General features: G+C 40.9%; 1 protein-coding gene across 1 annotated transcript; it reads right to left on the minus strand.

Moving 5' to 3' along the window:
- Window positions 1-994: 994 nt before the first annotated feature.
- On the minus strand, window positions 995-2,020 carry LOC107640834 (uncharacterized). The gene has a single exon (XM_016344335.1). It carries the CDS (start codon window positions 2,018-2,020, stop codon window positions 995-997), a length of 1,026 nt encoding a protein of 341 aa, XP_016199821.1.
- Between the last annotated feature and the right edge of the window lie 17,268 nt (window positions 2,021-19,288).

Genomic DNA, 19,288 nt, shown 5'->3' on the forward strand with positions numbered 1-19,288 from the left:
GGTATCCCGCAGCCGCATCGACGAGTGCGTCGATGTTGGGAAGGGGGTAGCAATCCTTAGGGCATGCTTTATTAAGATCGGAGTAGTCCACACACATTCTCCATTTCCCATTGTGCTTTTTTACCAGGACCACGTTTGATAGCCAGGTCGAATAGTCTAGCTCCCGGATGAACCCTGCTTCGAGGAGGCCGGCCGTCTGTCTGGCCACTTCCTCTGCTCTCTCTTGAGACATTTTTCTCCTTCTTTGGGCCACTGGTTTGGCTTCCAGTCTGACAGCTAGGTGGTGCGACATGAGACTGGAGTTTATGCCCGGCATGTCGGCGGGTGTCCAGGCAAATAAATCGCCATTAGCTCTGATCATTTCTATCAAAGGTTCTTTTAACTCATGGGGGAGGTTCCTATTCACAAACGTGAATTTTTCCTCTGAGTTCCCGACCCTGAACTTCTCCAGGTCCCCTTCGGGTTCGTGTTTCGGTTTGTCATCGACTTTGGCGTCCAGGTCGGCGAGAAATATTCCCGATGCCTCTTTAGACTTTTTCCTTAACGAGAGACTGGCGTTGTCGCAAGTGACTGCCGTTTCCAAGTCTCCTCTCACAGATCCTATTGACCCTTCTTCAGTTATGAACTTCATTACTAACATCCTTGTGCTGATGACTCCTCCTAGGTCGTTGATTGTCTTTCTCCCCAGGATGATGTTGTAGGCTGTGGAGTCCCGTAGGATCACAAATTCGGCCATTACCGTTCTCTTCCCCTGTCCTTGTCCCAGTGAGATCGGCAGGGTAATTATGCCATCTGGCTTGATGAAATGGTCGCCAAGCCCTACGACACCGTGCTGGTGCGTCTGTAGGTCAGCGTCCCTCAGGCCCAAAGCATCGAACACATTACGGAACATGATGTTCGAGTCTGCCCCCGTATCTACAAGGATTCGTTTGACGAGACCAGTTCCTACCCTGGCTATTATGACCATGGGAGGACTCTCTCCGATCTCGTCGAATCACTGATCTTCCGGGCCGAACGAAATGGGTGGGAGCTTCCTAGTGCTTCGTGTGGAGGATGAGGAGACTGCCAGGACTTTGGCGTCTTTCTTGTGTGCCGACTTTGACCTAGGTGCTGCATTCCTAGCTGTTACCACGTTCACTATGGTGAGGCCCTGGTCGTCGTCCTCCAGTTCTTGGCGTCGCTTCGGTGTCCGAGTCCTATCCTCACCGTCGTGGTTGCGATTTTGTCGCCTCGGCTCCCTTATGAGGTGGGAAAATGCGGCTAGCTTTCCATCCCTGATGGCCTGCTCCAGTGCATCCTTTAGATCGAAACAGTCTTGGGTTTTATGCCCATAGCCCTTGTGATAGTCACAGTAGAGGCTTCGGTTTTCCCCTATTCGTTCCTTTAGTGGTCGGGGCTTCGACAAGATCCCCTTTTCGGCAATTTGTTCATAAACTTCCATGATCGGCGCGGTGAGGCGGGTGTAGTTGGTGAACTTCCTAACACGAGGAAATGGTCTGGGAGCCTTGCTCGGGCCGCCGTCTCTGGCGTGTTCCTTTTGTCCTTCTCCGCTTCCGCGGTGCCGATCTTGATTGTGAGCGGGCTGCCGTTTGTTGGTAGCCACGACTCGGCTCACTTCTTTGTCGTTGATATACTCCTTGGCCACACATTGGATTTCCTGCATACTCCACACTGGTTTCATGGTAAGATGCTTTCTGAAGTCCTCGTTCCGGAGTCCATTCGTCAGGCACAAACTCGCGACCGAGTTCGTCAGTCCGTTGATTTCCAGGCATTCATCGTTGAATCTGTCTAGGTACTTCCTAGTCGACTCGTCGGGTCGCTGGGTTACCCCGAGCAGGTTGATTGGGTGCTTCGCCTTTGTGATCCTGGTCGTGAATTGGGCTAAGAAGGCGTGGCTGATGTCTGCGAAGTCGGTCACCGAGCCCTGCGGGAGGTTATTGAACCACCGTATTGCAGGCCCTGCCAGGGTGACCGGGAAGGCGCGGCATCTTAGCTCGTCTCCCACTCCCTCAAGGTTCATTCTGGCCTCAAAGGCCATGAGGTGTTTGGTGCACGAAAATTACTTCACACTATGTAATTCCGCACAACTAACCAGCAAGTGCACTGGGTCGTCCAAGTAATACCTTACATGAGTAAGGGTCGAATCCCACGGAGATTGTTGTCTTGAAGCAAGCTATGGTTATCTTGTAACTCTTAGTCAGGATATAATATCAATAATAATTCTTAGTTTTAATTGTAAAAGTCAAGGGGCATAAAATAAATACTTGTTACTCAATAATGGAGAATATGTTGGGGTTTTGAAGATGCTTTGTCCTCTTTATTTCAGCTTTTCTCTTGTACTCCTCTCCACACACGCAAGGCTCCTTCCATGGCAAGCTTTATGTAAGGTGTCACCGTTGTCAATGGCTACTTCCCGTCCTCTCAATGAAAATGGTCCAAATGCTCTGTCACAGCACGGCTAATCATCTGTTGGTTCTCGATCATGTCGGAATAGAATCCCTTGATTCTTTTGCGTCTGTCACTACGCCCAAAAATCGCGAGTTTGAAGCTCGTCACAGCCATTCAATCCTTGAATCCTACTCGGAATACCACAGACAAGGTTTAGACTTTCCGGATTCTCATGAATGCCGCCATCAATTCTAGCTTATACCACGAAGATTCTGATTAAGAAATCTAAGAGATACTCATTCAATCTGATGTAGAACGGAGGTGGTTGTCAGGCACACGTTCATGGATTAAGGAAGGTGATGAGTGTCACGGATCATCACCTTCTTCATAGTGAAGCACGAATGAACATCTTAGATAGGAACAAGCGTGTTTGAATGGAAAACAGAGATAATTGCATTAATTCATCAAGACGCTGCAGAGCTCCTCACCCCTAACAATGGAGTTTAGAGACTCATGCCGTCAAAAGGTATAAAGTTCAGATCTAAAATGTCATGAGGTACAAAATAAGTCTCTAAAAGTTGTTTAAATACTAAAGTAGTAACCTAGGTTTACAGAAAATGAATAAACTATGATAGATGGTGCAGAAATCCACTTCTGGGGCCCACTTGGTGTGTGCTGGGGCTGAGACTTAAGCTTCTCACGTGTCTGGGCTGTTTCTGGAGTTGAACGCCAGGTTGTAACCTGTTTCTGGCGTTGAACTCCAACTTGTAACTTGTTTCTGGCGCTGAACGCCAGACTACAACATGGAACTGGCGTTGAACGCCAGTTTACGTTATTTATCCTTGAGTAAAGTATAGACTATTATATATTGCTGGAAAGCCCTGGATGTCTACTTTCCAACCCAATTGGAAGCGCGCCAATTGGACTTATGTAGTTCCAGAAAATCCATTACGAGTGCAGAGAGGTCAGAATCCAACAGCATCAGCAGTCCTTTTTCAGCTTGAATAAGATTTTTGCTCAGCTCCCTCAATTTCAGCCAGAAAATACCTGAAATTACAGAAAAATACACAACTTATAGTAAAGTCCAGAAATGTGATTTTTATTTAAAAACTAATAAAAATATAATAAAAAGTGACTAAAATACATTAAAAACTACCTAAAAACAATGCCAAAAAGCGTATAAATTATCCGCTCATCAGTGTTCCAGCGGGTCTTGCGTTCCGTCGTACCTCATGTCCGTTGGCTTGTCAAAGTGTTTTGGTAGCCGGACCTCGAGTATGGAACGATGAAATGGGGTCGCCCCATTATCACGGGTCCCCGCGTTCTCCTCATTCTTCCTTCGTCGTCCTCCTGACGAGCGTCTTCGGTTCCCCGACCTGTTGTGTACCGCCGTTCTTGTCTGGCGTAGATGACAGGGTCATGGCGTCTCCTAGTGCGTCCTCTTTCCCCAGCGCTCTCGGATTCGGCCTGGGGGCTGGGCGTGCGTCTGGAGTGGCTCCTAGAGTGAGAGCGGGAGTGGCTTTGTTCTGGGGTGTGCTGGTCGTGTTCCCTGTCTTGCAACCGGCGTTCCAGATCTTGCATCCTATGGCGCAGTTCTTGCATTATTCTGGCGTGGTTGTCGCCAGTTCCCCCGAAGGGTCGTCCTTTGCGAGATTGTGTTGGGTGTCTTGGGGGGGATCTCGTGCGCTGCTGGGAAGTAGTTGCGGCAGCATCCCCTCCGGGCTCAGCCTCGCGGCCTGTTCCACTTTGGACCAGTACGAAGTCCATGGACCGTCCCCACAGACGGCGCCAATGTTCGGTAGGTCGGGTACCGGACCGATCGGGTGAATGTCCTGATCAACAAAGGGGGGAGGTCGTCTGGTCGTACGTCTTCGGGTTGGAGCAGGCGAGGTCCCGAACTCTGTGGATGTGGGGGGGTGTCACCTGCAAAGACACTCCGATGCGCAAGTCAATGAAGTGTGCAGGCGAAAAAGGGATAGAGTCATGTCACGTACCTTGGGGGAAGAGTAGGTCCTTCCCCTTATATACTGTGTCAGAAGTGGGCCCGATAAGGGTAGGCCCACTTTCTTCGAGGCGTGCTCCTCACAGCTGTAACAGAGCTGTCAGGGACGCGTGTCCGGGTCGGCTGCGGGGCGTCCCACCTCCGACCGTTCGGGTCGGGTGGCTCTCGGGTCGGGCCAGCCCGTAAGGGGACTTGGGCCAGGCCGTAACAGGAATAAAATAAGAAAATACATAAATTTAAAAAACACACAGAAAAAACTTAGAAGAAAACAAGCAAAAAAAAGTTTATACAAAAAATACAAAAATTCATAGATAAAAGCACGTAAATTCTATATTCAAAGAGAGCATAAACTAAACTATTGTAATAATTATTTTTTCTTTTATTCCTTCATTTAAGTCTATTGTTTTCATTAATTTTTATTTCTCCATTTTGTTTTTACTGGAAACACAATAGAAAAAAAACGACTAACAAAAAAAGGAAGATAAAAGGAAAAAATGCAACAGAAAAAAAATCCAGCAATGGAAGAAAGATCATGTGATTGAAATCCATGATTTAAGCCATGGAGGAAAGTGATCAAATGTAATGACCTAATTTTCGACAAAATAGAATTTTACTGAAAGTTTAGTAACAGGCATTTTTACTGCACATGCATTGCATCATTAAATACTTTGTCATGTCATTAGTTACTAAATTAGCCAAAAATTACATTTTCAAATCACCTTGATTAGGAATTTCGAAAATCAGAGTATACAGGTAGACTCCATTTAACTAGCTGATTTTAAATATGCAAAAAAATAAAATAATAATAGTTTATGAAATTAATATTTTATTAAATAATAATATTTTATTATATTAATATTATTATAATGATATTTTATAATAATAATAATATAATAATTAAATTCAAAATCTACTAAAATTTTTCGATGAACTTAACTATGCTAATATTTTATCATAGATCTTCTATTCTCATGATTATCATAATACTAATATCATTTATACTAATAACTCATATATTTATCTCTAAATGTATTATTATTTGTTTTCTAATACCTCTAATTTTAGTAATTATTCATTTTAAGATATTTTTGCAACAAATTTAGATGACTAAGCACTCTATGCCACACGGCCAAGCTTGGAAAACATTCCAGCACTTTCTTTCTTCTTCTCCCAACCGTGGAACTCTTGGGAACTTCCATGAAAACTTCATGAACTCATGAGCTTCAAGATTGATTCTTTCACTTCCTAAAACCCTCACCACAAATCTAAATCGATTAAAGTATTTTCCTCTTCATTCTCTACACAACCATACCGGTTTTTCTAAGGTATGTTGCTGTTTCATGGCTGCTCTTCCTCAAAGTTTGGTTCGGCCATGGCTAAGCTTGGCTAAACTAGCTTTTGATGTTTTCTCTTTAGATCTTTTGTCTAGGTGCCTTGTAAATCAAGAAAGCTTCATTTTCAGCTCGAGAGATGAGAAAATCCTTCTTAAACCCCTTGATGATGGTTTGATTACTAGGCACACCATGATTTAAAAGTTTATTTTGATTAAAAATTAAGTGAAAAGTGAACTAGGAAGCTGTGTGTGCACCAATTTTGGAGGCAGCAGTAAGAGGTAAGGGTTGACTGATTTGAAATTGATTAATTGTGTTCTTGATGTGTGAATATTAAAGTGATGTTTGATACTTAAAATTGAATGTTTATCTACTTGATTTATGCTGAAATTTGGTGATTATTAAGCTAAACAATTTGGTTCCATGGTGCTGCTAAAAAATCGAATGTTTTAGCCAAGTTTGGTGCTGTTTTCAAGATTGTATCATGAGGAATTTGAGGTGGTTTGGTGGCTGGGAAGTTGTGTGACATCCTAATATTCAAATCTTTATACTCGAGTCATAAATCAATGATAATAAGGTGGTATGACTCAAGGTGGATTTATAATACATATATAATTGAATGTAATTATTAAACGAGATGTCTGAAAAGTAGTAAAAGAAAAATCACAAATGGAAACACTCGCATATCGATGAGAAGAAGATAGAACGCATTCGGAAAGCGAAGATAAGATAAAAAATTAAGGAAGAATAGGAGAAAGACAAGATATATATAAATATAAATATAATAGCACTAGTCGTGACCTGCGAAGTTTAGGCCGGCTAGGGTTACAGTAATAAAAATCAGTTGATAAGAGCATTTCCTATCTCTCCCAAAATATACATCAAGGCCTCTATAGGCAAGTTCCAAAAGAAATTCATATATACATATAAGTTTTTCAAAATAAGTGAGGAGAGATTCTAAACAAAAGTAAAACAGAAGTCCAATAAGCTTCGCCATCTCTCAGATGAATCACAGCTTACGGCTAAGCCTAGGACCTACATATGAAAAACAAGAGATATATACGGAATGAGAACCCCTGATCTATGGGTTCCCAGTACGGTAAAAATGCCAAATAGATACTCCATAAGGCAACACGAACTCACTAAGCAATCTTAAACTCCATACCTCATCATATCCATCCTAAATTTTCACTAATATGTAATTAGGCAACTATCATTGTAAGAACCGGGGTTTTCACGAATATGATTTTTGGACTTAGTAGGTTTTTCTGAGTCAGAAAATGTGTTTTCTGTGAAAAACCGTGAAACACCGCGAACTGGTAGCTGAACTGGTTCAAGTCTATCCAGTACTGTGCGAGAAAAAGTGAAAACAGTCGAAAACCTTAGAAAAATATTAGAAATGGAAAACCGGGTGTTAATGTTAAAGGTTTGGCTCAAAGTTGGGCCGAACGGGCTAAAAACGCGAACGGGTTGGACCGGACCCAAGTTGGGCCCAAGCCCAACATATATAAGGGTTCATTAATGAACCCATTCAACACAACACACCCATAAACACACACACACCAGCTGCAAGAAGAAGAGGGGAGAAGAGAGAAGAAAACACTATTCACTCCACACTTCGACTCGGGATAACTTGAGCTACGGACCTCCGATTGACGAGCAGTTCACGGCCACGCGAAGCTCTTGGCGAGCTCTTCCTTTTTATTTAAAGAAATCTGGTAAGGGCTCGCATATCACTCCCCATTTTCGTGCCCTAGATTCTGTACATTTTGGATTTGGTTTTTGAGCAACTTTTATGATTTTGCTTGTTTAGGTGGTCTCTAGTAGCGGGTAATTGTTGGATTTTACCCCTAATCTCGTTGGGTAAGGTAAGGTTTCACTAAACCCTTGTGTTTAGTTGTTTTGTGTACCTTAGGTTTTGATTTTGGTGATATATGTGTTGTTAGTTTGAGCTTTGGTGTTTGTTAGAGTTGGTTGAGGCTTTGGATCAGGTTTGGTGGCTTCGTTTTGGTGTTTGGAGCATTTGAAAATCGGCCAAGGTATGGTTTTGATTTTTTCTATGTAGTATATAATATTCATGGACACTTAGGCTAGTGACCCATAGGATAGGAATGAATTATAATGGTTGTTGAGGTGTTGAATGTTGTTGATATGGTTGATGATTGATGATGGTTAGTGATGTTGTTGGTATATGGAATGTGAGTGTTGAGATTGTTGATAGATGATGTGAATTATGATGAGTTGATAATTTTTGGGAATATGTTGATAAATCATGATGTTGGAATTGGTAAAGAGGGTGTGAGAGATTGAAATTGAAATGAAATGGGATTGATTTTGATGTTTGATAATGATTGAATTAGGATTGAGGAAAGTGTTGGTGGAGGATTGATTTTGGTATCATATAATTGAGGTTTTGATGGCTGGGAATGGTATAGTATGCTATAAAGGGTAGATCATGATAGAAATTGGAGTTTGAAGTGGTTTTGGTTTGGTTTTGGTTGGGAATGTTGGTAATGTTGAGGTTTTGAGACTTTTGGTAAAACTGAATTTTTGGTGAACTTTGTCTGATCATAACTTTTGCCTCAATTTTCCAAATTCGTTGAAAATTATTTAGAATTAAAGCTTATTGAAAACCCTTAAATTTGATATAAAGTTTGCAAGATTTGGGTTTTTGTAGAGGAAGTTATGATCATTCAAAGTTGGTGTTAAAAATCTGAAATTCTGCAAAGTTGCAGAATTTTGTGAATTCTGGTATATGCGCACGCACAGCCTCGTGCACACACAACCCTACGAAAATCTTGATCTGTGCGGACGCACAGACTTGTGCGCGCACATACCAAGGACGAATTGCAACATGTGCGTACGCACAGCCCTGTGCGCATGCACAAGTTGGGAAAGGTCGTTTGTTGGGGGCATTCGCACACCTTGTGCGAGCGAACAGACCTTCCAAGATTTGGTACCTGTGCGTATGCACACCCCTGTGCGTACGCACACCCCTGTATGTATGCACACTTTTAAAATCTTTCTGGGCGTGCGCATGCACACCCCTGTGCGTGCACATGCCCTGTTTCACAAATTTAATCTTTGTTTTCAACTATTTCACCTTCCCAACACGGTTGTAAGCTTCTAAAACACGATTTTAAGGCTTTTGGGCTTAATTTTGAGTATGAAGGATATGAGATATAGCTAAAGGGTTTTAGTTGACGATTATTATAGAAAATTAGAGAATGGAGGCTTAGGTTTCTGGTGTACTGAGGATGGGTCTGGTGGAATGGGAAGGGAGAAAGATATATGAAATGTGAGGCTGATGATGGTTATTACGAGCTAGTTGGATGTTGAATGAAGGTGTGTGATAAACTCCATTTTTAGGGTTTATCTGGTGTTGAATTTAGAGGGTTTTGTCAACATTTGCCGCATTTATCCAATGAAATAGTATGGTTTTGTAAATTCTCCTTTAATTGTGCTTAGAAGTGAAAACATGCTTTTTAGGTCTTAGAATAGCTAAATTTAATTCACCTTGATTCCATTAGATGCCTTGATATGTTTGTTAAGTGATTTTAGATTTAGGAGGCAAAGATTGGATTGGGGGAATGAAGAAAAAGCATGTAGAAATGGAGAACTCATGAAGAAATGAAGGAATCGCAAAGATGTCAAGCCCGACCTCTTTGCACTTAAATCGATTATAACTTGAGCTACAAAGGTCCAAATGATGCGGTTCTGGTTGCGTTGGAAAGCTAACATTCAGGACTTTAAAATGATATAAAATTTGCCATAGTTGCATTGCGTTTAGGGATGCGTACGCGCACTGTACGTGTATGCGCCGATGGTTGCACATGATTCACTTAATGCAACTCGTGGCCAGCGATTTTAGAAGCCTTGTAGACCCAATACAACTCATTTCTGATGCTATTTAACCCAAAGATTGAAGGAAAATCAACATCTTTGGTCATGATTAGTTTAGTTTAGATTAGTTTTGGAGGGAAAGTTAGTTTTAGAGAGAGAAGCTCTCACTTCTTTCTAGAATTAGGATTAGGTTAGATCCAAATTAGAATTTCTTAGATTTAGGTTAATTTCATGCTTAGATTTACTTTTCCTTTATCAATTTTTCTTCCTCTACTTCTCCTCTCTCTAGTTTTGTATTTCAATTCTTGTAATTCTCTACTTTCATGTTGATGCACTTTTGTTCTTCCATTTTTCCTTTAATGCAATTTATGATTCATGTTCCTTTATTGTTGATTTGATTTGTTGTTGTTTAATTCCTTGCAATTGAGTAGTTTAGATTTACTTTCCTTGCAATTTTACTATGCTTTCCTTTTATGCCTTCCAAGTGTTTGATGAAATTCTTCGAAGGATGTTAGAGTAGAATTTTATGCTCTTAGCTTGGGAAGGTAACTTAGGAACTCTTGAGTTACTAATTGTCAAGTAATTGATGATTGGGAGCCATTGACTCTAATTCTCACTAATTGAATTAGTGGAGAGTTAGGACTTATGGACTTAGATTGATATAGCTCACTTGACTTTCCTTTACTACTAGTTAGAGGATGACTTAGTGGGATTGATCCTTGCCAATTCTCATGTTGTGGTTAGTGATAGGGATAGAGATCCTTGACCACCAACCCTTGCCAAGACCTTTGTAGCTATTAGTTTACTTCCTTGCCATTTATATTTCATGTCTCTTATCTCAAAAACCCCAAAACACACCTCATAACCAATAACAAGAACACTTTATTACAATTCCTAGGGAGAACAACTCGAGGTTTGAATACTTCGGTTATTAATTTTAGGGGTTTGTTTTAGTGACAAACAATCTTTTGTATGAAAGGATTATTGTTTGGTTTAGAAACTATACTTCGACAAGATTTCATTAGTGAAATTCTAAATCGTCAAAAATCCGTTCATCAGTGTGCTCGGTACTATATCCTTGGAATGATATTGTGCCAGGCACTATATCCTTGGAATGATTTATGATGAAATATATGTTGTAGTTGATTTCCTTATCTACCACAAGAGTGTGCCAGGCACTATATCCTCGGATTGAGCATGCAAGTGTGCCAGGAGCTATATCCTCAGAACGATAGTGTGACAGGCACTATATCCTCGAAACAAAAGCGTGCCAGGCGCTATATCCTCAGAAGTGGCAGAAAAGGCGACATCTGAAAGGATGTGTCGGGTTGGCATTCATAGACCGACAAGTGATATCACGAGCTAATCGGATAGACATTCATCATATGCATCTTTTATGTGCTCGTTTACTTTGATTATTTGGGTTTGCCTAATTGTATAATATGCCTACTTGCTTCTTGAATTAATTGCTATATATTTGAATATTACTTGTGTTTTCCATGCTTGTATTATTTGTGTTTGTCTGGGTTTTTGAGGAGGTTAGGTAGGCGGTGGCGATGGGGTTGCATGGAAAGTTAGGTTGGAAAAGGCTGTGGGATAGCGGTGTTTGGTTAGAATAGAAATCCCCTAAGATAGATTACCCGGTTTATTTATGTTAATGTTTATATAATCATACTTTACTGTTTTAGTTATGCCTTAAGTTTGAATCTTGTGATGGACATGGAGCTTAGGATTGCCTTTGGCATCCCGGGGTCTTATATCCTACATCACTGGGCACTGTTACCATACTGAGAACCTCCGTTTCTCATACTATATTTCGATTGTGTTTTTCAGTTGCAGGTCGCAACCCACCTCGGTGAGTTGTTGGATGGTAGCAGAAGCGGAGGATCATAATACCTTTTGGGAGTTTTTTGTTTATTTGTTTATACATCTCTCACTTTTGTATTTTGTTTTAGCCTAGAGGCGTGTAATGAGAGAACAAAACTTGTATAAGCTGTTTTTACTGTCTGGTTCTGTATATCTGTATATGGCTAGCCGTCTTAAACTCCACGAGCCGTGGCTAGATTCTTATGATACTATACTATTATATTTTGATATATTTGTATCTATTTCTTGTGCTTTAAGTAGTAGCTTCATTAGTAAGTTTGCGCTTTGTAAATCCTATTTTTGAGCTATATCTTTCATCGGGATTCTAGATTATAATAATTCTTTCTATATACTATACGTATGAGCTTAGAACTATCGTAATCTCTGATTAACCTTTGCTTTACGACGTGAGGTAAAGCTTACGCTAATTAGGGTGTTACATTTAGTGGTATCAGAGCGGTTCGTCCTCGTGAGCTTGAGGGATGGACCGATTGTGCTTCATTGTATATTCTGGGTGTCTTTTTCTTTGATGCTATTAGGTTATCTGCTTGATATTACATAGCATGCTTGTTTGTGAGTGCCTATTTGGGATAATTGAAGTACTAGGCTTTTGATATTGAGACTTTTCATCTTGATATCAATTGTTTGGTGTAGACAGAAACCCTAATGGCCACTCGCGAACGAGGTCATCCACGTTCACGAGAGAGTAGAAATGAGTGACCGGCTCATAACCATGCTGAGTTCATGGCGGTAATGGCGAATCTTGTGAACACCATGGGGCTACCGCTGCTGCGACTCTGCAAGCTGTGCAGAGGTTAGGTCAACCGGCGGGAAATAGAAACGAAAATGGTGAAGGAGATGCTAATGATAATGCTGAGGGAAACGACGATAACACGGGTGGTGTTCCGATGACCTTGGCGACGTTCCTCAAGGTTCATCCGCCAATTTTCTGAGGATCAACTAATTCTACTAAAGCAGACAACTGGTTTCAGGCTATGGAGCATGCTTTACAGGCGCAGCATGTTCCAATGAATCAATATGTTGAATTTGCCGCTTATCAGCTAGCGAGAGAGGCCCAGCACTAGTGGCAAGCTGAGTGCCGCTTGCTACAGCTCCAGAATGCCGACGTTCCGTGGGATGTGTTCCAAACGACCTTCTATAAGAAATACTATCCTGAGTCTGCAAGGGAAGCAAAGGAGATGGAATTGATGCAGCTGAAGAAAGGTTCCCTATCTGTGGCGGACTACACCAACAAGTTTGAGGAACTCTGTAGGTTTTCTAGGGCATGTTAGGGTGCCCCGGAGACTTACGAGAGCTGGAAGTGCATCAAGTACCAGAGGGGTTTAAAGGATAGCATTATGACTGCTGTGGCGCCTATGGAGATTCGTATTTTCTCCGATCTGGTGAACAAGGCAAGAGTGGTTGAAGAGTACGCAAAGACGGTAGCCTCGTCAAGGGATGCTCATAGAAGCAACCCTAGTAGGGAACGTGACGATTACCTTGGACCAAGGGGACAGAACTTCAAGAGAGATGGACACGCTCCTCAGCATCTGCTAAGTCAAGGGAATTTTAGGAGGGACAACAATGCCCAGTTTCACTATATGAAGGGGAGTCGCCTGTGTTATGCTTGTGGACTACTTGGACACCTAGCCAAGAACTGCCGTCATAAGAAAAACCCGAACATGGGTCAAAGTCAACAATTAGACCGTGTGGTTGCGTTGGATGTACGTGATGCGACAGGGTCGGATCCTCCGACGAGAGGTAAGCATATGCGTTGAGTATTATATTGCTTGGACCTGACAGTAGCTTAGTTCTATCTTTTCCAAAGTCGCTGTTAGGATTACCAGAGCTTAGAGTTTTGTTGGGAGTGAACCATGGGAAAGGAGGATTCTAGTGGCGGTAGCCGAGGATTTCGGACTTGTGGTGACGAACGATCAGAGTGGGAGTGCCGGAATGGTTACTAGGCATGATTGGAAGTCTTGTCGGTACCCTGTATGGGTGATGGATGTGGTTCAGCACTAGTGGCAACCGAAGTACTGACTGACACTTTTGCGGTTTTTAACTATGATTTTTGCGGTTTTAAGGTTTAGAATGATTTTCAAATCTGGTTTGAAATTTTGGTTTAAATGATTTGGTTTTGAAACTAGGATTGTATGATTTTGTTAACTTGTAATTTTGGGTTTGTAATTTCACTTATCAGAAGGAATTCAAATGGAAAGGTTTTGATTTACGGGTTTCAATGAATTTAGGAAAATCATGCTTTAAAATGATTGATTTACAAATAAATAATTTTTGACTCTTTTGAAAAAAAAGTTTTAACAATGAAACTCGTTTACATGGAACTTGTTTTAAAGGTTTTGAAAAGTATTAGAAAATCAGTAATTGGTTTAAAAGAAAGAATTTTCGGATTCCTAGTGATGATAATCAGAGTGACGCAGCGGAAGGCGAGAGAGAACATCAATACGGTGGGATGATGGTGAACGAGATGTCTTGGCAACTTGTTGGGTTGTTAACATTGAAAGTAGGATACTTCGTGGAGAATATATATATATATATACATATTACATCGCGTGATTCAGATTTTTGAGGGCAAAAATCTTTTTAAGGAGGGGAGGATGTAAGAACCGAGGTTTTCACGAATAAAACTATTTAAATGCCCAAATTAGATTCTGGAAATTTAGGAGGAGAATTTGGAGATTTAAATATGATTTTTGGACTCAGTAGGTTTTTCTGAGTTAGAAAATGTGTTATCTGCGAAAAACTATGAAAAACTGCGAACCGGTTCAAGTCTGCCTGGTACTGTGCGAGAAAAAGTGAAAACAGTCGAAAACCTTAGAAAAATATTAGAAATGGAAAACTGGGCATTAGTGTTAAAGGTTTGGCCCAAAGTTGGGCCGAACAAGCTAAAAACGCGAACGAGTTGGACCGGGCCCAAGCCCAACATATATAAGGGTTCATTAATGAACCCATTCAACACAACACACCCATAAACACACACAGACCTGTGCATATGCACATGCTGGGGAAAGCTCTCTGTTTGCAGCGTTAGCACAGTTTGTGCGCACACATACCAAGGATGAATTGTAACCTGTGCGTACGCACAGTCCTGTGCGCACGCAAAAGTTGGGAAAGGTCGTCTATTGGGGGCACTCGCACACCTTGTGCGAGCGAACAGACCTTACAAGATTTGGCACTTGTGCGTACGCACACCCCTGTGCGTACACACACTTTTAAAATCTTCCTGGGCGTGCGCACGCACACCCCTGTGCGTGCGCACACGCCCTGTTTCACAAATTTAAACTTTGTTTTCAACTATTTCACCTTCCCAACACGGTTGTAAGCTTCTAAAACACCATTTTAAGGCTTTTGGGCTTAATTTTGAGTATAAAGGATATGAGATATAGCTAAAGGGTTTTATTTGACGATTATTATAGAAAATTAGTGAACGGAGGCTTAGGTTTCTGGTGTACTGAGGATGGGTCTGGTGGAATGGGAAGGGAGAAAGATATATGAAATTAGAGGCTGATGATGGTTATTATGAGCTAGTTGGATGTTGAATGAAGGTGTGCCTGGTACTATATCCTTGGAATGATAGTGTGCCAGGTACTATATCCTTGGAATGATTTATGATGAAATATATGTTGTAGTTGATTTCCTTATCTGCCGCAAGAGTGTGCCAGGTACTATATCCTCGGATTGAGCATGCAAGTGTGCCAGGCGCTATATCCTCAGAACGATAGTGTGCCAGGCACTATATCCTCGGAACAAAAGCGTGCCAGGCGCTATATCCTCGGAAGTGGCAGAAAAGGCGACATCCGAAAGGATGTGTCGGGTTGGCATTCATAGACCGACAAGTGATATCTGATGACAAGTCATCTTATGCTAGTTTTACAAGTTTTTTTCACTTGTTTCATTAGGTTTTATGCGCTTTCTTGCACAATAAGTAAGTGATTGGAGTGGATTTTCATGGTTATTTTGAATCAATCAAACATCATTTATTTTACACAAAATCATAAGGTTTATGCTAGAATTAATTGATTTTATGAATGATGCAAAGACCTTGACTTTGATTGCTTGTTTGGTTGCTTGTAGGTGAAGAAATGAAGAAAGGAGGAGGCAAAACAGTAAAGCGTTACGTTCAAAAAGGAAGTGCCATGCTCAATCGAAACAAAGCTAGCGTTCACTTTCAAAGTGAGCGCCATGCTCACTTTTCCACCTTTTTCGGGCTTTTCAAGTTGGGACGCAAGCTTGGGCCATCCTGCGCACTAAGCAGCGCTCAAAATTAGAGCGTAGTGCTCAATAAAAGAGCGCCAAGGAAGGGTGCGCACCAGAGAAGCACCAAAGAGCCAGCACTCAAATAGTGAGTGAAGTGCTCATTAGGGGAGCGCTAAGGGAGCCAACATGCACAACAAAATAGGCACACCAAGGGAGAGCGTTTAATGAGTGAGCGCAACGCTCAGTAAGGGAGCGCTAGTAGGAGGCAACATGCGCACCAAAGGAGAAGTGAGCGCAGCGCTCAATTTGTGCACGGAACTGATGGGTTGAAATTGGTATTCCAACACCTAAACTCACCGGCAAGTGTGTCGGATCGCATCAAGTAGTAATTACTCACAAGAGTGAGGTCGATCCCACAGGGATTGTTGGATTGAGCAATTTTAGTTAGGTGGTTAATTTAGTTAAGTAGACAGTTGATTATTTGAGTGGATTGTGACCAGCAGAAGCTAAATTGCATGAAACTAAAAGGGAGAGGGGAAATTGACAGAAATGAAAAGTGCAGAAGAATAAATTGCATGAAACTTAAATTGCAAGGAGTAAAAGAGCTGAATCTTAAAGAGCAAGTAATGTAAATGACTGAAACTTAGATTGCAAGAAATGTAAATGGCTAAAGCTTAAAGTGCAAGAAATGTAAACTACTGAATTTAAATTGCTGTGGAACTTAAATTGCTGAAAGATTAAAGGGATGTGGGGAGTTGGGATTCAAAATAAAGCAAGAAAATGTAAAGAGCAATCAAGCAGAGAAGTAGAAGATGAAGTAAGTGCAGTAGATCTAAACAGAAATGGAAAATTGCTTGAAGAACAAAACAGAAAGTAAACTTAGCTCAATTGCAAAATCTAAAAAGAGAAATTGAAGATCCAAGAGGAGCAATGAGATTAGAACAAGGATCTAGATCTCAATTGCACCCTTGATCAAACAGAAAATAAATTGCAGAAGAAATGTAAAAGAAACAGCAAATAAAACTCAGATCCAATTCTTAGAACAATTGAGAAGAGAGGTAAAAGATGATTCTCAAACTTAGAATCAATGAAGATCTTAAATCTCAATTCAAATTCCAAGAACAGATAGCAAGAGTTGTAGAAGAAATGAAAACGAAGGCAGAAAGCTAAATCCAATTCCAAATCCTTAGAATTATGCAGAAGAAAAGAAAGATGAATTGCAGATCAAGGATTGAAACAGAATTCCTTCAATCTCAATCTAAAATTCAGAAACAGAAAGTAGAAATTGCCAAAGTAAGAACAAGGAGGAAGAGAACTCAGCTGTCAATCCCAATTCGCAAATTCAAAATAAAAGCTAAAGTGAAAACTAAAATTGAGCTAAAAGGTAAAACTAAAATAAAAAATGAAAGAAGGTCCTCTACAAATCAAACTAATTCCTATTTATACACTTTCTAATTTTGATTTTAGAATTTGAAGTGGGCTTTTCAAATTGGTGAAGAAGTGGATCCAAATTGGCTTTTTCTTGAAAAATGGAGTCAGGAACCACCTCCAGTGGAGCGCTCAGTTATGTAAAATAATGTAGCGCTCCCTTGCCTTCTTCCTGGGCTCGTGCCAAGCCCATATGCATAGCAAAGTAGCGCTCAGTTATGTAAAATAACGTAGCGCCCTTTTCCTTGGAGTGAGGCTCCCACTTCGAGCCTTGGTGGCTTCAATTTTGCCAATTCCCTTGTGAAGCATAGCGCTCAGTGAAGACTTCTAACGCAGCGCTACTTGTTTTCCTTATGTCTCCCCCTTCGAGCCTTGGTGAAGCCATTTTGGCAATTTTCCTTGCCAAGCCTTGTAGCGCTCCTTCCTTGCTAGCACAAGGTCCCCATTTCGAATCCTGGTGGATGCATTTGTGCCAATTCCTTTTGTGCTAAGCTTTGTACACTAGTGCTCAGTTAAGTAAGTTAACTTAGCGGTTCAAGCTTGTACAGTGTCCCTTCTTCAAGCCTTGCTCCTCCCATTTTGTGCCAATTTCATTACACACTAGCGCTCAGTGAAGGGACTTCACGCAGTGCCCTTTGTGCTTGTGCAAGGTCTCCTCTTCGACTCTTGATGACTGCATTTGTTAGCAATTTCCTTGTTGCAATAGCGCTTAGTTGAAGTTAAGCAAAGTGACACTCCCTTGTATGTGCCTGGTTCGAACCTTGGCTCCACCTTTCCTTGACATTGCGCCTTGCTTTTTTTTTTTTCATGAGGAGCCCGATAAAGTTAACAAAGTGAACCGAGCGCTATTGATTTTGCCTTGTTCTCTTTGGTTCCTTGTAGCGCTCAGTTAAATCACCCAATGTAGCACCTTGGCCTTGCTCCCTTGGTTTTGGACTAGCGCTCAAATAGAGAGCGCTACGCTTAATAAGTGAGCGCCATGGCCTTGCCTTGGTTGATGCACCACGCTTTTGTTTCCTTAGGCCATGCTTTCCTTGTTTATTTCTTTTCTTAACCTACAAGTAATTAAAACAACCAATCAAAGCATCACCAAATTCACAAGGTTTATAAATAATTCAAAAATCAACTAATTCTAGCTTGAACCTCATGATTTAGTGTCAAATAATTAATGGTTGATTGAATTGACATAACCATGTAATTTCGCTCCAAGTTACTTATTTATAATGTAAGAAAGTGCATAAAACCTAATGAAACAAGTGAAAAATGCTTGAAAAGCTAGCATAAGATGACTTGTCATCACAACACCAAACTTAAATCTTGCTTGTCCCCAAGCAAGCCCTAAACATAAGAAAAATGGAATGAAACATAGAAGCATACATGTCCTTATTTAGCAGATAATTGAACTTGGTTCATGGGATTTTATGCAGACAAATGTAGCTCACTTATTCTTTGCTGATAAATGAGAAATGTTTCTTTGATGGTTCACTAGAGTTGCTGCTAAGCTGCCTTGCTTGTTGATTGATCCCTGTTGGCTTTTGCTTTCTTTCTTTTGCTTTAGAAAGCTTATTTATTAATGAAAGCTCGGTGGCAAGTGTTGCAGCAGCCCTTTTGGCTCAATTTTGCTCCTTCTTCACCACAGACACATGGCTCACAATTTCTTCCTAGGAACATTGATGCCCAGCATCTCTTTGGATCACTAAATGCTTTGTAGCTAGGTTGCTCTTGATAGTAGATTTTCAGTTGGCAATCCCAGATCAGTTGATCCAAGTGGCCAAGTTTTAAAATACTCCTCAGAACCTACTTGTCCAAGCATATCCTAGAACAAAAACACCACAGGCATATGTCCTAGGGTCCAAGCTATTGGTGTCTAGCCTTATTGTTTGTTTCTTTGCCCATTCTTGGCTTTTCTTTTTCTTTTTCTTTCTTATTTGGCTTCATTCTCAAAGGATATTCATTGATAACAGACTTTATAGCAGCAAACTAAATCACACTTCAAAGAACATGTTATTATGCAGCTTTTTATTATTGAGCTAATCATTAAATCAAACAAGTACCACCACTGAATTCTCATTCTAATTTCTACGATATTGGACAATTACTTTTTTATATCAAACATCTTTCTTTTATTTATGCAGAAGGTAAACAAAGCAGAATTCAAGCTGATGAGTTATGACGAGTAAAATATGCAGGCTAGCATTCTTAGCAAACATTCACA

Source organism: Arachis ipaensis, chromosome B5 (genome assembly GCF_059453495.1).
Source record: "Arachis ipaensis isolate K30076 ecotype BB chromosome B5, ASM5945349v1, whole genome shotgun sequence".
Lineage (NCBI taxonomy): Eukaryota > Viridiplantae > Streptophyta > Magnoliopsida > Fabales > Fabaceae > Arachis > Arachis ipaensis.

Coding starts and splice junctions, on each gene's coding strand:
- LOC107640834 (XM_016344335.1), bottom strand. CDS start 2,020: ATGAACCTTGAGGGAGTGGGAGACGAGCTAAGATGCCGCGCCTTCCCG.